At 38.7% G+C, this 12,284-nt stretch overlaps 1 protein-coding gene across 1 annotated transcript in view; it reads left to right on the plus strand.

The window, feature by feature from the left end:
- The window catches only part of DNAH17 (dynein axonemal heavy chain 17), a 258,405-nt gene that overhangs the window by 74,266 nt on the left and 171,855 nt on the right, over window positions 1-12,284 (plus strand). The window contains exons 25-29 of the mRNA XM_036755900.1: window positions 5,905-6,153; window positions 7,866-7,988; window positions 9,162-9,509; window positions 10,760-10,851; window positions 11,865-11,991. Coding sequence (XP_036611795.1) covers window positions 5,905-6,153; window positions 7,866-7,988; window positions 9,162-9,509; window positions 10,760-10,851; window positions 11,865-11,991 — 939 coding nt within the window. The remainder of the gene's footprint in view (window positions 1-5,904; window positions 6,154-7,865; window positions 7,989-9,161; window positions 9,510-10,759; window positions 10,852-11,864; window positions 11,992-12,284) is intronic.

The raw sequence follows: 12,284 nt of genomic DNA on the forward strand, positions 1-12,284 counted from the left end.
TACAAGATCTTGAAGCCTAAAATTATGACAAGTTCCTGTCCTTCCATGTCTGCCTCCGTCTCACTACTAAACTTGGTCTTTATCCTCACTGCTGCTTCTACTCCTTCCATCTCTCCATTTCCTCATCCTATCACCTCTGTTCTGGTTTCATGTTCTTTCCTTCAGTGACTCCACCCCATGGTGAAGTAGTTCAAAAAGACCTTCTTTTCCACCCCTGAAACTTTGGATCTTTCTACTTTTATTTTTCATATAGTATTAATAGTCAACCTTGTGTCATTCTCATCATCTGCTTCCTTACTCCCAAACTGCTGAACATCACTGGAGGAAGTCATTGAATTGTGACAGTGTGTCCATTACAGATTCATATTATTTAACTTCAAATGGGCCTTCTCAGCAGTCATTTTATTAACTTTTGATTGACTTCCTATCACAACCCCCACAATGACTGTTCCAAACCTCCTCCACTCTTATCAAACCCCCAATTCTACTCCCACCACTCTTTCTCTAAGCAGATAACCTATTTTACTGAAAAGATTGAGGCCATCTGTAGTGAGCTCTCTTCCCTCCTCCTCCACTTCTATACCCTCTCTACATCTATACCCATTCTTTCCTCATTTGATCATCTCAGAGAAAGAAGTGGTCCTGACCTTTGCCCCGGCCATGGCTAATCCCTCCATTTTTACCCCAATCTCATCCCCTCCTATCTCCTTTGGAAATTGCCAAACAATAATTCCCTTTCTCATCCATTAATCTTTGTTCTCTGCCTAACAGTTCTTTCCTAGTACCTATAAATATAATTAGGTTTTTCCATCCTTAAAAAACCTTCACTTGACTAAAAAACCTCTGACTCCTGACACCACCACTCTGCTGAAATTTCTCTTTCATTGCTCTCCGCTGCCAAATCTAACAGCTTTTTTTCACAATTCTCTCCTTTCTTTGAACTTTCTGCCACTTTTGAGAATGATCATCACCTCCTTCTAGATACTCTCACCTCCCTTGACTTCTATGACACTACTAGAAAGTAGTGTTTTTCTCTTACCTGTCAAACTGCTCTTTCTCCTTCTATTTTACTGGTTCCTCACCTCCTCTTCTCCCTGAGTATAAGTGTTCCCCATGACCTTGTTCTGGAAGCTTCTCTCTCTCTCTCTGTCTCTGACTGTCTCTCTCATTATTTTATCTTTATTGTTCTTATCTATTCCTATGAATCCAATTATTTCCTCTACGCAGATGACCTCCAAATCTAGCCCTACTTTCTTCTGTGTATGTTAGTCCCACGTCCCCAGCTGCCTCTGCCTGAATGCTTTGTTGGCAGCTCGAACTTAACAAACCTAAAATTGAACACATCATCTCCCCTGTCTTCTGCCTTCCCTATTTCTATAGGTGGTATCACCATTCTCCTAGACACCCTGGCTAAACACCTCAAAATAATCTTTGCTTCTTTGTTTTAACTCATTCCTCACATCCATTTCATTGCCAGGTTTGAATAATTCTACTACAATGTCTCTCACATATCCTCTTGTCTTTACTCATGCGGCCACTACTCTAGATTAAGTCCTTAGCAACACTTACCTGAATTGTTCTGCAGTCCTCCACTCTCTCCCCTTTTCTAATGTAATCTTCACACAACTGCCAAAATAATCTTCCAGTTTTATAGATCTGATAATGTTACCCCCTTACTCAAAAATCTTCAGTAGCTCCTGGGTGCCTCTAGAATAAAATAAAAACGCATCCTGACTTTTTAGGCCATTTATAATTTGACTTCAAAAGACCTTCCCAGTTCAATGTCACCTTACTTCCCATTATGTATTGAATTTTCTAACCAATCTAAACTATAACATGTTACTTCATTTCTGTGTGTCATTTCCAGTTTCTTTACATTCATTCAGGCCATCCTCTGTGCTTAGAGCATACTTCTTCCTCAGCCTTGTCCTTCAGAATTCTCTTCCTTCAAGGCTTAAGTCAGGTGCTACTTCCTTGGTAAAGTCATCTGGTTGCTCATTTCTCAGATTTCCTTAGAGTACTTTATCTCCTGTGTTAGGTTTGAGATTTCAAAGAAGAGAATAAAAATACTATGAACTTAGAGGTTTATTAAGTTAATATTCAAGGCATGTGGACATATTTGCTCATACAGAAAAAATATAAGGAAACACATGATCTTTGATACATCTCACTGCCATCTGCTTTTTTTTTAATATGGTCAGGGAAATGAAGCTGAACCTATTACTGTTCCCAGAAGATTAGTACTATCCAGACAATAAAGTGCTGACCTCTGGGTGGCTCACATTTGACAGGGGTCATGTGGTTTTATAATGAGGCACACAATATGCCTCCTTCAGCCACAGTAATCTATGTAAAGCAGATAAGGCTAAACATAGGAAAGGTAGAATTCTTTTGCAGTCACTGGGGCTGTACTCATGGACATTTATAAGTCACTCCAGTCATTCCTGTCTTCAAGTTACCCTACTTCCCACTGGAAAGGGCTTGGTCTGACTGACCTGCATCATCTGCTTTGTCCTACTCACTATGCATTATACAGTTCCGCATACACATTGTATCCCTCTCCATCCCCTGCCCAGAAAGTAAGCTTTTTGAAACCAAAGATTTTTTTTCTTTCTTAAAAAATTATACTCAGCATCTAGCACATATAAAGTAAATGTTTAATAAATGTTCGTTGAATTAAATTGATTTGATATTGAAATATATTTTAAAGGGCAGAAACCACCACAAAGATAAGCAAATGCCATTATTAGGTGATGTATATGTAACTGTCCTCTTGAAAAGGGGGGACAGATTCAGCCTCCCACACAAGTGGAATGACTTTTAGCTTGTCTCTTAAACCAAGGTAATATAACCTGGTTTGGGGACTGTGAGAGAATGAGCAAGGATGAGAGGGAATACGGCAGGGGGAGGAGCTGGCCTCTTCCTTGCCTAGTGGAATGTCCAGTGAAACTCAAAGAAGTTTTAACAGTGGCAGGCTGAGGCCAGCAGATGAGAAACTTTTCTGTTCCCAGGCCATGGGAGATGTGTAAAAACTGGTTCCTATGGTGGCAGCCTTGTTGTGGTTCTATGGTATGGGAAATTCTGCTCAGGGCACCCCCACTGCAGGAAATATGAAAGAATGGAACTGTCTCTCTCCAACCCCTTTCCCCTCCCTCTCTGCTTGTTTGTTCATTAACACATTGGTTTGCAATTGGTTTTCTCTTGATGAGTTAAGCAAGGGCTTCTTGACCTGGTGTCCAGGAATAGATTTCAAGGGTTCCATGAACTTGAATGAGAAAAAAATACATCTTCATTTTCACCAACTGAAATTTAACATTTCCTTCAATTATGTCAAAGCATTATTCTGAGAATGGCTTCACGTTTTAGTAAAAGGGACCACCAAGTAGAGGAAAAATTGGGAAGAGTAATGAGAAGGATGCAAGAAAACCATGAAAAACAAGCCAATGACTTGCTAAAGGAGACCAAAAAAAATACTGAAAAATACACTGAAGAAAACAACACCTTAAAAAATAGACTAACTCAAATGGCAAAAGAGCTCCAAAGAGCCAATGAGGAGAAGAATTCCTTGAAAGGCAGAATTAGAAAAATGGAAAAGGAGGTCCAACGGACCACTGAAGAAAATACTACCTTAAAAATTAGATTGGAGCAAGTGGAAGCTAGTGACTTTATGAGAAATCAAGATATTATAAAACTGAACCAAAGGAATGAAAAAATGGAAGACAATGTGAAATATCTCAGTGGAAAAACCACTGACCTGGAAAATAGATCCAGGAGAGATAATTTAAAAATTATTGGACTACCTGAAAGCCATGATCAAAAAAAGAGCCTAGACATTATCTTTCAAGAAATTATCAAGGAGAACTGCCCTGAGAGTCTAGAGCCACAGGGCAAAATGGAAATTGAAAGAATCCATCAATCGCCTCCTCAAATAGATCGCAAAAAGAAACCTCCTAGGAATATTGTTGCCAAATTCTAGAGCTCCCAGATCAAGGAGAAAATACTGCAAGCAGCCAGAAAGAAACAATTAGAGTATTGTGGAAATACAATCAGAATAATCAAAGATCTGGCAGCTTCTACATTAAGAGATCAAAGGGCTTGGAATACGATATTCCAGAGGTCAATGGAGCTAGCATTAAAACCTAGAATCACCTACCCAGCAAAACTGAGTATCATGCTCCAGGGCAAAATATGGATTTTCAATAAAATAGAGGACTTTCAAGCTTTCTCAGTGAAAAGACCAGAGCTGAATAGAAAATTTGACTTTCAAACACAAGAATCAAGAGAAGCATGAAAAGGTAATCAAGAAAAAGAACAAGAAAAAGAAATTGCAAGGGACTTACTAAAGTTGAACTGTTTTGTGTACATTCCTACATGGAAAGATGATGTGTATGATTCATGAGACCTCAGTATTAGGATAGCTGAAGGGAATATGCATATATATATGTTTATGTATATATATATATATATGTGAATGTGTATGTGTGTATATATGTATGTGTATATATATACATATATATATGTATATATATATACATATATATATGTATATATATATATATAAAGAGAGAGAGAGAGAGAGAGAGAGAGAGAGAGAGAGAGAGAGAGGACACAGGGTGAGTTGAAGATGAAGGGAAGATATCTAAAAGAAATAAAATCAAATTAAGGGATGAGAGAGGAATATAGTGAGAGAGGGAGATAGGGAGAGATAGAATGGGGTGGATTATCTCGCATAAAGGTGGCAAGAGGAAGCAGTTCTGTGGGAGGAGGGGAGAGGGCAGGTGAGGGGGGAATGAGTGAATCTCACTCTCATCAAATTTGGCCTGAAAAGGGAATACCATACATACTCAATTGGGTATCTTACCCCACAGGAAAGAAGAGGGAAGAAGATAAAAAAGGGGGGGATGATGGAGGGGAGGGCAGATGGGGATGGTGGTAATCAAAAACAAACACTTTGGAAAGGGGACAGGGTCAAGGGAGAAAATTCAATAAAGGGGGTTGGGTTGGGAATGAGCAAAATATAGTTAGTCTTTCACAACATGAGTATTGTGGAAGGGTTATACATAATGATACACTTGTGGCCTATGTTGAATTACTTGACTTCTTAGGGAGGGTGGGTGGGAAGGGAAGAGGGGAGAGAATTTGGAACTCAAAGTTTTAAAAACAGATGTTCAGAAACAAAAAAAAAGTTTTTGAATGCGACTAGAAAATAAGATACACAGGCAATGGGGCATAGAAATTTACCTTGCCCTACAAGAAAGGAAGGGAAAAGGGGATGGGAGGGGAGTGGGGTGACAGAAGGGAGGGCTGACTGGGGAACAGGGCAACCAGAATATAAGCCATCTTGGAGTGGGGGGTAGGGTAGAAATGGGGAAAAAATTGTAATTCAAACTCTTGTGAAAATCATTGCTGAAAACTAAATATGTTAAATAAATAAATTTAAAATGAAAAAAAAGAACCCTTGAGCCAAGCTATTTTCTTTATACTGATTTTTGTTCTTTTTCTCTATAGAATTGTGATCTACCCAGATCCACATAATTCCTTGTATCCCTTTCTTTGCAGTTTGAGTGAGGAATGGGATAGCTCTAGTGGTTTTAACCTTGTGGAAGAACAATGACCCAGAAAGTTCTTTCCTGGTCCCTAGATGGGAACTCGAATCCCTGGTCCATTGTTAAAGAATCTCTCTCTAACTGGGGACAGATATAATGAGCTATTAACCTCATGTTTCCTTATGATGCTGTAAGCTCCCAAACAGAATTTTAAAAGGGAATTCTAAGCCATTACTCTCCCTAGATGAAAAGAGCCTAACTTTTATTTCTGTTGTGACTCCTGGCAGTTACACATATTTGTCTCCTTGTGAATTTTCCCTTGAAAAGGTGCTTTGTAAAATGGGTCTTCTCATTTCAGGTGAATGCCAGCATTGATGACTGGAAGACTACCAAGTGGAAAGATATTAATGTTGAACAGATGGACTTTGACTGTAAGAAGTTTTCTAAGGATGTAAGGAGTTTAGACAAAGAAATGAAAGCCTGGGATGCCTTTGTGGGGCTAGATAACACTGTGAAAAACATGATCACATCCCTCCGAGCTGTGAGTGAGCTACAGAATCCAGCCATCAGGGACCGCCACTGGCAGCAGCTCATGCAGGCGACACAGGTACACCTTGAAACTGATAATCATTTAATGTCATTTGAACCTCAATAAGGTCCAGAGCCTGAACTAATCAACCAGAAGAAGCAGCTCGGCCTGACAGATATTCCCTTCTTTGTTCTCCAAGTAAACTCAGAGAATGCCTTTTTCTGTGACAACAAGGCCAGAGGGAGCTGACTAAGAGAATTTTTATGGCCACTAAGGAGGGCTTTATACACTATCTTGAATAATGAGACTTTTCTTATCTTATGGCATGTTAATGATAAAGGGAACATAGGTATCCTGGATTGTATTTTTGATGGACTCTTTGTCGGCTCTCCTATCTTGTTGTGTTTGCAACCTATTCGATTAAGAAAATTCCTTTCTCATACTATGGTTAAACATATATGGAGATAATAAATTTGAGTGACATAGACATCCTGAGTTGGGGATTGCTCTAAAATGTATTTAAGCCTTGTCATTCTTTTCATCAGACAGTCAGATTTGATCTGGTTCTGTGCATGCATGTATTCTGCTAACTTTAAGGGAATAAAACAATATAAGTTTATATGCCACCTAGCCTGTTTGCCTCTTTTAACCAAACTTTCAGGTCAACAAACTTAGACTAAGAATAGGCAGTGACCACTATTCTTTTGGCTGTATTTCCTGTTGTCAAGCCATTTGTGCCTATTAATATAATGTCTATGATGAAAACATTAATAATGGATAAAGAGTCTTCCCTAATAATTCTTATCAGAGAAAAGAGTAGGCGCTGTAACCCCAGTCTCAGATACAAGTCAATCAATTGATAAACATTTCTTGAGCACCTGCTATGTGCTGGGCACTATACTAAGCATTGGAGATACAAAAAAAGAAGCAAAAGACTGTCACTACCCTCAAGAGGCTTGCACCCTAATGGGGGAGACAACATGCAAACAAATTATCCAAAGCAAGGTGTATACAGGATAAATGATAAATAACTAACAGAGGGAACTACTACATTTAAGGGGGGGTGGAGGAAACCTTACAGTAAAAGATGGGATATTAATTGGGACTTAAAGAAAGATGGGGAGGGCAGAGGGTAGAACAGAGAAAAGAGAGCTTTCTAGGCATGGAGGAACAATCAATGAAAATGCCGGGGCTATTTGTGGAGCATCTAGGAGGTCAAGTGTCACTAGATCAGAGGTACTTGGCAGCGGGTAATCTGTAAGAAGAATGGAAAGGGGAGGGGGGAGTGGTTTATAAAGGGGATTGAATGTTAAACAGAGCATTTTGTATTTGAAGCTGGAGGCAATCAGAAGCCACTGGAGTTTACAAGTCATTTTGGGGTTTTCTTGGTAAAGATACTGGAGTGGTTTGCCGTTTCCTTCTCCAGCTCATTTTACAGATAAGAAAACTGAGGCAGATGGCGTCAAGTGATTTGCCCAGGATCACTTGTAAGTGTCTGAAGCTGAATTTGAATTCAGATCTTCTTGACTCCAGGTCCAGAGTTCTATCCATTACTTAAGCAGCTAATATTTTCAAGAAGTGTTGGGTGTACAAAGAAATATAAGTCTTGGTTCCTATCCTCAAAGTGTTGACAAATTAATGAACTAATTTTTCCACAGTTGATTAACCTATTTCTTTGAAGTATTCAAATGCTAGGAATTTCTTTAGATTGTAGATGTGATAGAATGATAAACATTGTGTTCTTGGAAACGATACACATTAATGACCTTGGAAATCACCTTTGTTCCTAGGTGAAATTCGAAATGTCAGATCAAACTACTTTGGCGGATTTACTACAGTTGAATCTACACAGATATGAAGATGAGGTTCGTGGTATTGTAGACAAGGCTGTGAAGGAGTCTGGGATGGAAAAGGTATGATTTCACAACTAAATGAGGACCATAACTTGAAAGCTCTAAGGTACCTTCGAGGTCATCTAGTTAAACTCTCTCATTCTATGGATGAGGAAACTGAGGCCTAAAGGAATACTTCTTTAGTATTTATATAATATACATATATATGCAATATATATATATGCAATATATATATATGCAATATATATATGCAATATATATATATATTGCATATATATATATGTATGTATGTATATATAGTGACCTGCACAAAGTTCATGGGTAATGAGTCTGAGGATGGGATTTGATCCTTAATGATTTGACTCCAAAACTAACCCTTTCTATTGGACTAAACTCTCTCTTTGAAATCAGATTATTCCAACTGTTGTTCTGGAATTCAATGTCATTTCATCTGTTGTTCAGTGTTCATATATCTTTTCAATAAGCTGAAGTTGAACTGTGCCTCATTTTACCCATCTAATTAGAGAAACACTTAGAAAACCTCAGCAGTTATAACTGGAAGAACTTAATTTCTTTTTTTAATTACTTTTTAAAATGTCTTTTTTTTATTACCATAGTTTCCCAGCATCCCTTCCAATCCCCTTCCCAGAAAGTTATCTCATATAATAAATAATATTTTTAAAGACAAAAAAGGAAAAATTCCACATAACTCATCAATATATTGAAAAAAGTGAAAATATGTGCAGTGTGCAACACTAATGAACTTCCCACCTCTGTAGAGGCAGAATTTATTTGCAAGCTATGAGGATTAGCTCACTTGCAAGAGATATATTCCTAGAAAGTATGCAAATTGAATTTTTAAATAACTTGAATCCTATTTTCCCATTGATTTGCATTATGACTTCAAAGAAACTTCATTTTCATTTCTGCTTTTCAAATTGCAGTCATCCCTAATACTTCTACTTGAAGTTTTTGTCAAGTAGTCAGTGATATGTTAGTATACATTTAAAATCATTGGGAAAATTCTTAATTAAAGGAAGCTTACGGTAAGTATGTCTTTTAACAAAGTAAAGAAGCCCTTTATAACTTGAATAATCACTCAATTTAGATTTTCACATATTATTTTTCCTAGAGAATAGCAGAATGATTCCAGAGATGCTGGGGGTCATTGCAAAGTTTCATGTTAAAAGGAGCTAGGTAAACTGATATATATTTATTTATATTAATTAAAAGGTTTTGAAATCACTGGATAGTACCTGGTCTACCATGGAATTTGAACACGAACCTCACCCCAGAACTGGAACCATGATGCTGAAATCAGATGAAACCCTGATTGAAACTCTGGAAGACAACCAAGTACAGCTTCAAGCCTTGCTGACATCCAAGTATCTTGCCCATTTTTTGAAAGAGGTGACAGACTGGCAAAAAAAGCTATCAACAGCTGACTCTGTCATTTCCATCTGGTTTGAAGTGCAGAGAACTTGGAGCCATTTGGAGAGTATCTTCATTGGGTCAGAAGACATTCGAGCTCAACTCCCTGAGGATTCACAACGTTTTGATGAAATTGATCGAGATTTTAAGGTGACCAAAAAAAGGCTCCTGCTTGAGCATGTTAAAAAAAACAAAACAAAACAATATGGCGGGAAAGTAGAGCTAGGATGATTAGTCAGAACAAAAGATTGAAAGTTACAAAGAGCTAAAGTCAGATTTGATGTAGGGGAAAAGACTTAACTTAGCAATTGGAATTATCCTAAAGTGGAATAAGGTGCCTCAATACATAGTGGCTCCCCCATCACTGAAGAGCTTCACAAAATTTGGATGGTTACATGTTGGGTCTGATGTAGAGGGAATTCTTGTTCAGATATAGGTTGGATCACGGGTTCTTAGTTCCTTTCCAACTCTGATGATCTCTGAAAACCCTCTCATAGAGCGGTGTGTTACTTGTGTCTACTCCTTACAGGCTGTGTTACCTTGGGGCAAGTCACACTTAACAACTTTAGGCAAAATTGTTCTTTGTCTCTGTTCCTGTCCATTTAAGACTTTCAGCCTTTGCCAAAATGCATAATAACAACGAAATAAATACCCACCATGGAGAGCAAAAAACCCCACAAAATACATAGTCTCATAAAAAGCAATATTAAAAAGTGAGAAACAGTGTGACATAATGGTTAGAGAGCCAGGCATAGAGTCAGCAAGACCTACACATACTGACTCTGCTCAAGTTATAACTTCTCACTACTCCCAGACAATTCTATGCAACTCTAAGGGTAGCTATATGGCACAGTGGATTGAGTGCCAGGCCTGAAGCTAGTTCAAATCTGGTCCGACACTAGCTGTGTGATCCCTGGGCGTACCATTTAAATGTAAAATGAGCCAGAGAAGGAAATGGCAAAAACTATTACAGTGTCTTTGCCAAGAAAACCCCTAACAGGGTCACAAAGAGTCTGAAAAAAATGATCAAACAAAAAATATGATTCTGAGTTATATAGCAGTTACTATTATGGAGTTTCCCTGGGGAAAGGAATGAAATCACAAGTCTGGACAAAAATACGTACAAGTATTCCTCTGTGCTGTGTGCTGCATCCTAAGTAACCGCCTACCTTCCCTACCCCAACCCCAAAGGCCAAAGATCAAGACCTAAGTCAGTTTTTGGCTTCTCTTCAGCAGCAGGCGGCTCTAGAATGGATTCTGTGTTTTCATCCAGTGGTGGAATGACCTCCTCCTCCCAGGCACTGGCATTTTGATTTTGTAAAGGGTGAATCTGGTTCATTTCTTGCCTCTGGGAGAAACCATGGCTCCTAATTTATCAACGGGATGTCTTTTCTCCATAGGAGCTGATGGAAGATGCTATCAAAACACCCAATGTTATTGAAGCAACTAATAAACCAGGCCTTTTTAAGAAACTTGAGTCTCTGCAAAATAGGTGAGCACTGGAGCCTTTGCTAAGGGAGGCATACAACAAGCATGAAAAGACTGAATATCAAAAAAAAAGCAAGCTCAGAGTTAGCCAGTTGTATAATGGTCTAATTCTCTAACAATCATTTGGAAAAATCGTAAATAAATTCAGTTCTTTTAGTCCTGGTTGATTTGCAACCAGTTGCTATCTTTGCATTTCCTCTGCTCCTCAAAGGCAGGAATTAATTAATTTTTGTTTCCACATTCCCCTTAATGCTAGCACCTTCCTCCCATGAATTAGCTCCAGTTGTCCTGCATATATGCCTTGATCATACATAGTTGTTTGCATGTTGTCCTCACCCCCAGCCCCCATGAGCCCGCAAGCTCTCTGAAAGCAGAAATTGTGCTTTTTTTGCCTTTCTTTTTGTGCTCAGCCCTTAGCATAGTGCCTGGCACACATTAGTTTTTAACAGACGTGGAAGACACCAAGGTCATCCTCTGCATCCCAAGCTCTGGTTAGTTGTTCTGACTTTTGTCTTGCCACTGGACTTAGATTAGATTGGAAAGAAGAGTAAAGCCAATGACCTTGTAAAACTCTGCCTCACATAAATACAATTCACATGCAAGTCAAGACATCATTCCATGGTATCATTGGTCCTCTTTGAAAGGAAGGACACACAACAAGATCCTTGTCTTGACTTTGACCAGCATACCTGGTGCCCAACAGAATGGGCAGCCCTAGTAAGCAGTTAATGCATGTTGATTTCAATTGATTTATAAAAATTTCATTTTAGCAGACTAAAATTTAATATCTAGATTGAATAATATGCTTTCTATTGCTCCAAATCTGATTCCAAGGGACTACATGTGCAGAGGTAAATGCACTAATAAAACTTAGTCAAGGCTCCCTTAGTTAATCTGTCTATGTGAATAGGGAGCTATCTATCTCTGCAATTGCCAGTCCAATGTGATTGCTGGAAAAGAGTAGAAAAATACGTATTACAGCATAACTAAGTTGCCTTCCTTTCTCTTTTCCTCTAGTTTGGCACTTTGTGAAAAGGCTTTGGCAGAATACTTAGAGACAAAAAGACTGGCTTTCCCCAGGTTCTACTTTGTTTCTTCTGCTGACCTGCTAGACATTTTATCCAACGGAAATGACCCAGTAGAGGTAGGTAGTATGATAGTATTACTCTTCAGGCCCCCACTGCCTGAAAGCCAGGCAGGTTACATTTTCCTCTCTTCCAGGGTCATTCAGTACCCTTAAGAGGGTTTGGGACTGCCTAGGCTCTCTGCCATTGCCTCCTGCCCCCACCAATGGTATCTCCCTAATTATAAGGGTCCCTTGCACCCTCAGTTCAATGTAACCACTTAACAGATTTGCTTTTAAAAAGAATGTTGGTTCAAAGGTATAGCAAGAATGAACATAAAAACATTCCCTTAAGACCTGGGGGCATAATTCCC

Source organism: Trichosurus vulpecula, chromosome 4, assembly GCF_011100635.1.
Source record: "Trichosurus vulpecula isolate mTriVul1 chromosome 4, mTriVul1.pri, whole genome shotgun sequence".
NCBI classification, from domain to species: Eukaryota; Metazoa; Chordata; class Mammalia; order Diprotodontia; family Phalangeridae; genus Trichosurus; species Trichosurus vulpecula.